The sequence below is a fragment of the Pristiophorus japonicus genome, chromosome 19, assembly GCF_044704955.1.
Source record: "Pristiophorus japonicus isolate sPriJap1 chromosome 19, sPriJap1.hap1, whole genome shotgun sequence".
Lineage (NCBI taxonomy): Eukaryota > Metazoa > Chordata > Chondrichthyes > Pristiophoridae > Pristiophorus > Pristiophorus japonicus.
The window spans coordinates 91,604,551-91,616,879 of NC_091995.1; the positions used below are offsets into that span (position 1 = coordinate 91,604,551).

Consider the following 12,329-nt stretch of genomic DNA (forward strand, 5'->3'; position numbering starts at 1 on the left):
AGATGACTTTACAATCTTTAAGAGTACACACAGTACAATGATTAACCATCTTATTACAAAAGAAACCCAACCATTTATATTTCTGTCTGTCACATAACGTTACCATAAGACAAGTTCCATCTGCTTGTCACATAACGTCACCATAAGACAAGTTCCATCTGCTTGTCACATAACGTCACCATAAGACAAGTTCCATCTGCTCGTCACATAATGTTACCATAAGACAACTTCTATCTGCTTCTGTTACAATGACCGTTAAAGGTGGCAGGAACAATTTACATTTAAAGTTAGCAAATGATGATTATAATAGAAAGGCAACTGCATCGAGTAGCTGTCCATTATAATTGCAAACAATGAGCTGCAGAAGCAATTACATCCCTGGATGGCAAAGTGGGTAAGAACACTGTCTGATGTGGTATTGAGCCACACAAAGCAAAAGGTGCCACTACCTGGTCTGTATTGGGCTGTTGATCGCAACTGGGCAGTACAATTGGTCCTATGGGCCCTTGCATGGGAAGAGAGGGGAAGAATATCAAGGCAGGGTACTTGAGCCTGATTGCTATCAGTAACTTATGTAAAGTGTGCACATGTAGACTGCGCCCATTGATAACGCTCTCCTGTGGATCGTCTTCCTATGCTCATTAAGCTCGTATAACCTGGGCAAAACATTTAGGCAAACCTGCTGAGGGACTGTACCCCAGTCGGAGTCAGCAGCTTCAGAAGAGGGGGAAGGAAAGAGAAAAAAAACGGCACCAAGCACAATTTTGCCGACTGAAAACTCAACGGATCAATTTGTTTAAAAGACAAGGCCCACTCGATTCACTTTAACAGGAAGCCAAGCTGTGAAAAGCTAATAAAAAAAGCATTCGATTGCACCAATAAATTCGAAGTTCAGATCTGACTCAGTTGGGTACACTCTGATGAATCAGAATCAAAACTGAAACTCGAAGAGATTTTTAAAAAAAACAAAGACTTCAGATGAAAAATCTTGCGTTTCATTTTTACCCCCTCTGAAAAAGCACAGATTTTCTCCCAGATAATTTCACCGGATTTTTGTTGGCCTGAATTCAGGGTGGAGTCCGGAGGTTACACCCCAAATCAGAAGGCACGCGCGCGCACATGTTCAGACAGTGCGAGCTTAACCTCGAGCCCAAGTGCGACGTACATTTCTGGCTGGGGTTAAACCGTGACCAAGAGCAGGAGCCCTGGCTGATTTTCACACTCCTCTGGCATGGCGATCCTGAATAAATGGGAGATTTCCACGGCTGCCCTGCCTTAGATTAATTAGCCAGTTTGCCACAAACTCGGGATCAGACCCAAGACTTCCGTGGACTCTGTAGCGCAGCGCCCCACCTGACAATCCATTATACTTATCACATCATTGGAAAGTACTCTCTTTTTCATCTCTCTCTCTCTCTCACTCACTCTCTCTCTCTCTTCTCTCTTCTCTTCTCTTCTCCCCTCCCTCCCCCCCCCCCCCCCCGCAACACCATGGTTTAGTTTCCTCTGTACCACACACCATTACAAGTTGGGCAGTGACTTGGTTCCAAGTTCCTAGTCACACACTGTTCTGTAATCAGTCACTACAACAGATTGCCAGCAAAACACACCCGCTTAGATTTCCGTCTCAACCTTGAAACACTGATGTAAAAGCATGCTGCACTACTTTGTGCTAAATCCTGCAGGTTATGCATTTGGAAGTATTTTAACTCTGAATAAGGACAGTCACCAGTACAAAGTTTTACAATGTTACCACAAAGAAGCAGTTAGCATTCTCTCGAGCGGTGTTGTGCTCGAGGCTAGCCTGACAGCTGAAACAGGACATGTCTATAGTTACCCTCTACCCGTTTATTGCCTCGAGCGGAATGATAGGGAAGTTTAAAAAAAAACACCCGATGACTGTTACTTCCAAACAATGAAATCGGTTTACATTTCGAGATATGCTGGTCTGGGATCCAATTGTCGGCCAAGAGTGTTCATATCAAAAATGTCTTGGGTTTTGCTCAATACTGTATTATCTCACTCTGCCACAAGATGCTGCCGGCCACACAAGCCCTCGAACAACAGAAATGCAGCACTGTACTGCAACACTGGGTCTATGGAGTACGTAAATCGGTCTACAGTTATAAATCCGCTACTGGTTAAAAATCGAGACGCACACACTGCGAACAATTTTGAACGCCGAATGTCTCCTCCAACGGGATTATTGAAGGGTAAAGGGACTTGGAACAAACCATTCTCCTCCCCTGGTAGAGGTTAGGACACCACGTGAAGACTATATCCTAAAAAAGGACCGCGTTATTTGTCGGGGTTAGTGCAGACAGTTGGAATTTCCTGGCCCACCAAGGCTTAAATTGGAAAAATATACCTCCAGTTCAAATTGAAACCGATTCATGTTAAGTCCAGTATTAAACTGAAAAGTTAATAACTTTTTAAAAAAACATTGCACACAGGCATTCAAAATCTTTTCTCTTACCCTTCACACAATGATTACTGAAAGAATGACTACTTAGGAATGCTTAAGGAAATGGAATAAGGCTCGAAGACTGAAATATATTCAGTCAGTGAGAAATGCTTGTGGCGGGAGGGGAGAAGGGGCAGTGATAGCCTTCACGTGGCCAACAGAGTATTACTAGTAGCGAAAGGAACAGGAAAAGTAGAACACATTTATCCAACTGACCAGGACACACTAGAGATGAATGCGGGTTAAAGAAAGTAAATTTTCTATTTACTAGAACATAAATATATATTTTTTACACATACACACATACAGATCTCGAAAGAGAACCTTCACACTTGGGGGTTAGGTACGAAGATCAGATAATGGGGCTTAGGACAGAAGGGTCGCTGTTGGCATGCGTATTCATTTGGCCAGACACATAGCTGGCAATGGTGCATCAACTTTGGCCACCAGAGCTATTTGGTTTGGTGGCTAGGATACCTTAAAGTTCTCTCCCCCCACCCGCCCCCTGCCCTCTGCCCTCTGCCCTCCAGTTAACTGTATTGGCTGTGGAAAAAATACTTGGCATTGGAGATATTGTCCTCTGACCCAAAGCCAGAGTCAATTTGACAGTATCAGTGCTGGCAACGATATTCCCATAGGATGGTGGCATCCCGACTATTTTGACAGTTTGCTGATGACACGGATCAGAGCTGCGTTCTCGTCCTTTAGTCTTTGATTGTCGGCTTTTAAATCTGTTAAAATCTGCGGGGACAGAAAAAAAGAGAGATTTATTTATGTAACACAACAGGTAACACTCAACATTTCATCTCCAGTACAGAGGAAGACTTGCATTTATATAGCGTCTTTCATGACCACTGGACGTCACAAAGCGCTTTACAGCCAATGAAGTCCTTTTGGAGTGTAGTCACTTCTGTGATGTAGGAAACGTGGCAGCCAATTTGTGCACAGCAAGCTCCCACAAACAGCAATGTGATAATGACCAGATAAACTGTTTTAGTGATGTTGATGGAGGGATAAATATCAGCCTGGACACATAAGAAATAGAAATTGGAGCAGGAGTCGACCATTCAGCCCCTCGAGCCTGCTCCGCCATTCAATAAGATCATGGCTGATCTGATCTTGGCCTCAACTCCACTTTCCCGCCTGCTCCCCATAACCTTTGACTCCTCTATCATTCAAAAATCTGTCTATCTCCACCTTAAATATATTCAATGACCCAGCCTCCACAGCTCTCTGGGGTAGAGAATGGCAAAGATTCACGACCCTCAGAGCTCAGTTTTAAATGGGTGACCCTTTATTCTGAAACTATGCCCCCTAGTTCAATATTCTCCCACGAGGGGAAACATCCTCTCTGCATCTACCCTGTCCAGCCCCCTCAGAATCTTATATGTTTCAATAAGATCACCTCTCATTCTTCTAAACTTCAATGAGTATAGGCCAAAACTGCTCAATCTTTCTTCATAAAACAACCCCTTCATCTCAGGAATCAACCTTGCAAACCTTCTCTGAACTGCCACCAATGCAAGTATATCCCCCACCTTAAATAACACCGGGGATAACTCCCCTGCTTTTCTTCGAAATAGTGCCCACGGGATCTTTTACATCCACCTGAGGGGGCAGATGGGGCCTCGGTTTAGCATCTCATCTGAAAAGATGGCACCTTCGACAACGCGGCACTCCCATAGCTCTGGCACTGGGAGTGTCAGCCTAGATTTATGTGCTCAAGTCTCTGGAGTGGGACTTGAACCCACAACCTACTGACTCAGAGGCAAGTTTGCTACCCACTGAGCCACGGCTGTCAGAGAGAGAGAAGATATTATAGTGGAACTTTATTTTACAATGGTATAGCAACGTAAAAATGAACACTGAGGAAGAACACTGTCCTTTTTGAAGCCAACATTCTTACCGCAGATGTAGAGCTTGTCACACCCTCTAGAGGGTAAAGTTCAGGAAGTGTACCCTAGCTCCTCTGAAAGGAAGGTGCAGCAGAGACAGAGAAAGTCAATGAATGGAATTCTTCTGGAATTTTTTGAGGATGTTTCCAGTAGAGTGGACAAGGGAGAACCAGTTGATGTGGTGTATTTGGACTTTCAGAAGGCTTTCGACAAGGTCCCACACAAGAGATTAATGTGCAAAGTTAAAGCACATGGTATTGGGGGTAGTGTGCTGACGTGGATTGAGAACTGGTTGTCAGACAGGAAGCAAAGAGTAGGAGTAAATGGGGACTTTTCAGAATGGCAGGCAGTGACTAGTGGGGTACCGCAAGGTTCTGTGCTGGGGCCCCAGCTGTTTACATTGTACATTAATGATTTGGACGAGGGGATTAAATGTAGTATCTCCAAATTTGCGGATGACACTAAGTTGGATGGCAGTGTGAGCTGCGAGGAGGATGCTATGAGGCTGCAGAGTGACTTGGATAGGTTAGGTGAGTGGGCAAATGCATGGCAGATGAAGTATAATGTGGATAAATGTGAGGTTATCCACTTTGGTGGCAAAAACAGAGAGACAGACTATTATCTGAATGGTGACAGATTAGGAAAAGGGGAGGTGCAACGAGACCTGGTTGTCATGGTACATCAGTCATTGAAGGTTGGCATGCAGATACAGTTAAGAAAGCAAATGGCATGTTGGCCTTCATAGTGAGGGGATTTGAGTACAGGGGCAGGGAGGTGTTGCTACAGTTGTACAGGGCCTTGATGAGGCCACACCTGGAGTATAGTGTACAGTTTTGGTCTCCTAACTTGAGGAAGGACATTCTTGCTATTGAGGGAGTGCAGCGATGGTTCACCAGACTGATTCCCGGGATGGCGGGACTGATATATTAAGAAAGACTGGATCAACTGGGCTTGTATTCACTGGAGTTCAGAAGAATGAGAGGGGATCTCATAGAAACGTTTAAAATTCTGACAGGTTAGATGCAGAAAGAATGTTCCCAATGTTGGGGAAGTCCAGAACCAGGGGTCACAGTCTAAGGATAAGGGGTAAGCCATTTAGGACCGAGATGAGGAGAAACTTCTTCACCCAGAGAGTGGTGAACCTGTGGAATTCTCTACCACAGAAAGTTGTTGAGGCCAATTCACTAAATATATTCAAAAAGGAGTTAGATGAAGTCCTTACTACTGGGGGGATCAAGGGGTATGGCGAGAAAGCAGGAATGGGGTACTGAGGTTGTATGTTCAGCCATGAACTCATTGAATGGCGGTGTAGGCTCGAAGGGCCGAATGGCCTACTCCTGCACCTATTTTCTATGTTTCTATGTTTCTAATGGGGAAAACAGCAGATTCAACTGCAACAAGTCAAACAGAGCCAAGGGGCAGATATGGAGCAAACCCTCTGTGTGAAGCACCATGTTCAACAGTCTAAACGTCAACACGGCAGGATGAAAATGGGCTCAAAACTAAAAGCACCAACATTTATGATAAGTCTGTTGTTTTCTTCTATAAAAAGGGGTAGGGAGCAGTAGGCTTTATTTAGTGATCAATAGATTTTTGAATATTAAGGGAATGAAGGGATATGAAGGGAAGGGAGTTGAGGCAGAAGATCAGCCGTGAGCTTAGAGAAGGGTGGAGCAGGCTCGAGGGGCCGAATGGCCTAATCCTAATCCTTATGCTAAAATATTAGCTGTGTTAATACAAGAGAAAATAGAGTGGATAGGAAGGACCTATTTCCCTTAGCAGAGGGGTCAATAACCAGGGGGCATAGATTTAAAGTAATTGGTAGAAGGATTAGGGGGGGAGTTGAGAACTTTTTTCACCCAGAGGGTGGTGGGGTTCTGGAACTCACTGCCTGAAAGGGTGGTAGAGGCAGAAACCCTCACCACATTTAAAAAGTACCTGGATGTGCACCTGAAGTGCCGTAACCTACAGGGCTACGAACCGAGAGCTGGAAAGTGGGATTAGGCTGGATTGCTCTTTGTCGGCCGGCGCGAACACAATGGGCCGAAATGGCCTCCTTCTGTGCCGTAAATTTCTATGACTCTATAAATATTCCAAGTGTGAAATTATACTGAGCAAAAACAGAAGCATTTGAAGGCAGGTACACAAATGCGAGAAGAGTACTCAAGGACCTCACTTGGACATAGGATCTACTGTTTGTGGACCATTATCCTTCAGTGCACTCAAGATGGTCGCCTGCAACGTGCCAGGACAAAGACTGAACAAGATAAGCAGATCGGATGATGACTCTCCTGCTCTCTTCATTACCATTTATTTAAAAAAAAACATTCTTGTGATGTGGGAGTCGCTAGCAAGGCTGGCATTTATTGCCCATCCCTAGTTACCCTTGAGGTGGTGCTATGGGCCTGCTGTGTCAGTGCATAACTGCAGACCAACCATAAAATATTCAGTCTTCATCTTTTTCAACAACTACCTTTAGCTTCTCCTCCAGTTCAGCTGCCTTTCTTTCAAATGTCCTTCGTTCCTGTTTTGTGAAGAAATGGGCAAACATTAAACACCATTACTTCTTCATTTTCCCCTCGCCATTGTAAATAAAAAAGCTGGTCATAATAATCCAAATTTCCACTTCTGATTCCTAGATCTTTGATATAATCTTACAGCACAGAGGGAGGTCATTCGGCCCATCGTGTCTGTGCGGGCTCTTTGAAAGAACCGCCCAATTAATCCCACACCCCCCCTGCTCTTTCCCCACAGCCCTGCAATTCGCTCCCCTTCAAAGTATTTATCCAATTCACCTTTGAAAGTTACTATTGAATCTGCTTCCACCACTTACCCTCACCCCACCTCGCTCCATAAGAAATAGGAGCAGGAGTAGGCCATACGGCCCCTCGAGCCTGCTCCGTCAGTTAAAACAAGCATGGCTGATCCGATCACGGACTCGGGTCCACTTCCCTGCCCGCTCCCCATAACCCATAATCTCCAAAAAGCAGAACGAGCAGTTCAGAGCTCTGTGGTCTACTAGTGCTAACTGTGAAGGATATTATCCCAGATAGAAGATGGCCACTTACAGAGCCGCAGCCATAATTCCCAGGTTTACTTGGCAAAACTCTCAGGCAGCAAAAGCACTGCTGTCTATCCTTGCAAAGATTGGGCCCATCTCTTAGTAGTCTGTCGTATCCAACAAAGACGTTGATGTGCTAATCATCAATGGCATGTGTCTTCAAGTGGCTGTATAGGCCAATTCTGGATGTACATAGTCTCTTGCACATCAAACAAGGGAAGTTCTCTGATGCTGACAGTACTGCCACCTGATGTCGTCTATTTCTAGTGTCCCGCAGGCGTTGACATCGGCTTTCTTCGAAGGTCTGGCAGGCAGTCCTCGTGAGGGTTCGCCACTGGATTTTATTAGCTGCTGTATTCTCGAGGTCCTTTGGTCGGATGCCACAGTACTGGAGGTTAGCCTTGATGCAATCTTTGTAGCGCTTGCGGGGGCGCCCCTGGTGTCTTTGACCTTCACAGAGCTCGCCGTGAAGAAGCTGACGAGGGATCCTTGACTCATCCATGCGGATGGCATGTCCAGCCCACCGGAACTGGGTTCGCATGATCATCACCTCGATGCTAGTTGATTGTGCTCTCTCCAGAACCTCAAAGTTTGACACCCAGTCTTGCCAGCGTATATGAAGTATAGATCTGAGACTGCGCCTATGGAAAGCTTCCAACTTTTTGATGTGACGCCTGTAGGGTATCCAGGTGTCACATCCATAAAGGAGAGATGAGAGAACGACTGTCTATACACCAACAGTTTAGTTGACAGTCGGATGTGGTGGTGACTCAACACCTTAGTGCGCAAGCGACCAAGTGCCTGGCTGGCTTTACAGATCCTTGCATCAATCTCCTTGTCCAAGGACCCATCAGTCACTATCTAATTGAGCGAGCTAGTGAAGTAACTCTGCTTCCTCATTAACCTTCAGCCCCAGACAGTCGTTTTTTATACAATCATCGGTTGCTGTATGTTTAAAGCTTGTACTCTGGGTGGAAAAGGCTAAATGAATTATTGCAGCAGAATTTACACGGCGAGTTCAATCTCAGCACTTACGAATCTCTCCAGCTCCAATTGTGCCGGCCTATCTTCATGCCGCTCTTGTCTCTGAAAATGGACACACAGTAAACAACGTGATGAAAGGACGATACGTGAGGAAAAGGTCAGAAATGAAAGTCAAAATGCTTGTTTATTATAGCGCCTCATCACATCTCAAGGTGCTCTCACAATGCAGCACTCCCTCAGTACGAAGGATCCCCTCAGACGGTGTGCTCAAGCTCTGGAGTGGGACTTGATCTGGCTCAGAGCTGAGAAGACCAGTCACTGCCTCCAAAAAAGGAGGGATGGGTGTCATATATTTGCTTCATGGGTCCTTTGCTTAAGAATTCATAGCAACACAATGCTATTAAGAAACAGGTTTAACAATCACACGACACATTACCAGTTCATCCACCAGGCTCACAACCACCTGCCCCATCGTGGATCCCCCGAACCCAACTGGCTGGGGTTTTATTGAGTCTTGTGGACATCACGTGACTGGCTAAGCCACTCCCAACTCAACAGCTCTACAATTATTTTAAATATACCTTTAAGCCAAGTGCCTCCTTTTGTAAGGGCAGAAAAATCCACAAACTAACTAATAAACATTAAAGGGAACCTTAACAAATCTAATTAAATTAAAATTTTGCTCCCTGTTGAAATGATGCACTCCAGTCCCTCCGGCGCCCACCTCTCGCAGAAGGCCGCGAGCGTACCAGTGGACATCGCGTGCTCCATCTCCAGGGACACCCTGGTGCAAACGTAACCGTGGAAGAGAGGCAGGCAGTCAGGCTGAACAACCCCCTCGACCGCCTGCAGTAGCTCTACAACTCAACAGCTCTACAACTATTTTGTTGCATCCGTAAATCAATAAATCATTAAATCAAATGCCCCCTAATTAAGTGGGGGGGGGGGGGGGCACTAAAACCGACAATGAAACAAATTAGACTTTAAACATTAAATGGTCAAATTAAAATTTGGTTGCCGGGGGCGATGATGCACTCCAGTCCCTCCGGCGCCCACCTCTCGCGGAAGGCCGCGAGCGTACCGGTGGACACCGCGTGCTCCATCTCCAGGGACACCCTGGCTTGGATGTAACCGCGGAAGAGAGGCAGGCAGTCGGGCTGAACGACCCCCTCGACCGCCTGCTGCTTGTACTCAGCAGCTCTGCAAACCTGTGAGCATACTCACAGGTGCATACATTACAATGGGGAAGCAGAATGAGAAATTAAGGTATTTCCAGAGTCAGCATTAGTCACTGCTACTGCAATGGTACGTGTTCCATTTAGTGTTGGCCAATGAATAAGATAAAAAGTATAAAAGGGCTCATCATGGTCCTGATCGCAGGAGGCAACTAACAACAGGCACACATGGCACGAACAGGCACAAAATGCCAAAAATTGGGATACACACAAGACTTTTAAGTGAGATTTGGGCAAACTCGGTCTCTTACCTGCATTACCCGCTCCAACTCACGGTTAGCTAGTGTGAGGTAAGATTGTGCTTCTCGTAACTGGTCCTTAAGTCTCACATTCTCTGACAAGACCACCTCGTACATCTGAATAAGCAACAGAGCAGAATGGCTTAGTTTGGTGTGCAGTGTAGTCGTGGTAGTTTTGCAGGCAGAGTAAATCACAAAACAAAGCCCGACATATACAAATTGCATTATCACGTCACTGAAATATCTCAAAGCTCTTTATACAACGGATTACAAGTGCTGTGACATAGGCAATTGCAGGCTCGAGGGGCCGAATGGCCTACTCCTGCCCCTATTTCTTATGGTACGTTCACACAAGACAGGCTATCAAAAGATCACACCCTGGTCGTCCTCCACATCGCCCACACGAGACTCCCAAAGCAAGCGCTATACTCGGAGCTTCAACACGGCATGCGAGCCCCAGGTGGGCAGAGGAAATGCTTCAAGGACACCCTCAAAGCCTCCTTGAAAAAGTGCAACATCCCCACCGGCACCTGGGAATCCCTGGCTCAAGGACGCTCAAAGTGGAGGAAGTGCATCCGGGAGGACGCTGAGCACCTCGAGTCTCTTCGCCAGGAGCAAGCGGAAGCCAAGCGTAGACAGCAGAAGGAGCGCGTGGTGACCCAGGCCCCCCACCCACCCATTCCTTCAACCACCATCTGCCCCCACCTGTGACAAGAGACTGTCGGTCCCGCATTGGACTCATCAGTCACCCGAGAACTCATTTTTAATGTAGAAGCAAATCATCCTCGACTCCGAGGGACTGCCTAAGACAACGACATCCTAGTCATGCACTGCTTCAGATATAGTCAGTGGAAACAATATAAATATGATCCTGATACTATTTGGACCCTCCATAGGCCTGCACAGACTGTGGGGCTGTCACTTGCAGTTGCAACATGATGCCTTTGAGGCAGTTGTACTCTTGTCAGAATTTCAAATCAAGGCAGGGTATTGTGTGGTGGATTCGATGTGCTACAATTTTTTCAGTTCTTTTGTTTTCAAATTAAAATATTTCATTCAGGAGCAGGGTAACTTCTACCTGCTGACGATGACCAATAGTACTTGGTCCCCAGTTTGTCAACTTTCCAATTACAAGCACGGCACTTTCACTTGGACTGAATTACTCAAGATATTGCTTCAGGGTCTCAAGCTAACGCATGTACACCCCACTGCCCCCCACTTTATTACCTTCCTGAAATCGTTGTTACCGTCCTCCATTACCCCTGAGCCGTAGTGGGAGTAAGTCGCGATTCTGCTCGGACTCCGATCACGCATCCGGTCAGTTAGACTTGGGCCATACCTGTCGCCGATCAGAACGAGAGGTTTTTATTTTTATTTTTGCTGACACGGTTATGATTACAAGTGGATGGAGGTAAAGCGACAATTTACAACAGCCAATGGAACACAGGCACACCCGAGAGGAAGACTCTGGGGTCGGAATTCGGTTGGCAACGCCGGCCATTAACGGCGGAGAGGGGCGGCTAAGTACTTACGCCGGGTTCCTCGGCTCACGCTAAATTTAGTTGGGCGATGGGGGGGGGGGGCGGCGCAAAGACGTATCGCTGCACGCTCAGGGCCGCCACCCACGCGATGTCATCGAGCGTGCAATGCCCCCTTGGCGCCGCGACTGTAAGATTAGGTAAGTATGGTGACCTTACCGGCAGCATCTGTCCAGCCTGGGAAAGGTGGTGGGACATTGGGGGATCCCGGGGCGGGAACGTCCAGGGAGCAAAGTAAGTGGTTATGTTTATTTTTTTTTTTTAGCATTTATGTATTAATAGGACCAGCGGGGAAGTGTGGGTGAGGGAAATTGTCGGAAACTTTTCTTTCTTCATCTCGCATGCCGGCAGCCTACCGTGGGGAAATTCGGTCAGCCTCCTGAGACACCGCTCCCTTGGTGCCCGAGGGTGAGAGTGCAATGCCACTTTTAGCGCTGCTCTCTCACCTTTGGGTGGGGAAAACTGATTTTGCAGTTTGAGGCGGTGATTCCTGGTGCTAAGATCAGTGCTTAGCCGGTGTCACCGCCTCAAAAACAGCAGGACCGAATTTCGACCCCTCTAACTTTTGTAAGACCCAGGCGGATGCACAACTACACAAAAGTTCGCGCCCGTCCGTTTTTCCGGGCTAGAACATGGGCAATTATCGGGAAAGGAGCTGCAAGTTGATTTAAGTGGATTGCAATTTTTGATATAGCCGCTTGACGTGCCGAAAGTCAGCTTGGAATGCGCTCTCACCCCCACCCCCCCCCCCCTCCCCCGCCACACACGGATCAGCTGCTGGATTTCGGCATCAGGCTGGTCACCAGAATATTGCAATATTTACCGCGGAAAGGCAATGGTTTGTGTGACTGCCTGGCTGGTGTCTACTTCTTGGATATAAGATTGCTGCGCTGCTCCCTCTTTCCTTACAGTT

The 12,329-nt window shown here is 46.7% G+C and overlaps 1 protein-coding gene across 2 annotated transcripts in view; it reads right to left on the reverse strand.

Annotated features, from left to right (window-relative positions):
• Positions 1-1,488: 1,488 nt before the first annotated feature.
• Positions 1,489-12,329, reverse strand: part of LOC139230040 (protein phosphatase 1 regulatory subunit 12C-like) — an 83,101-nt gene continuing 72,260 nt past the window's right edge. For both annotated transcript variants that reach the window (XM_070861798.1, XM_070861797.1), the window contains exons 18-22: positions 11,106-11,217; positions 9,891-9,995; positions 8,456-8,506; positions 6,833-6,883; positions 1,489-3,205 (exon numbers count right to left, since the gene is read on the reverse strand). In XM_070861798.1, the coding sequence (XP_070717899.1) occupies positions 3,119-3,205; positions 6,833-6,883; positions 8,456-8,506; positions 9,891-9,995; positions 11,106-11,217 (406 nt within the window). In that variant the 3' untranslated portion in view covers positions 1,489-3,118. The remainder of the gene's footprint in view (positions 3,206-6,832; positions 6,884-8,455; positions 8,507-9,890; positions 9,996-11,105; positions 11,218-12,329) is intronic.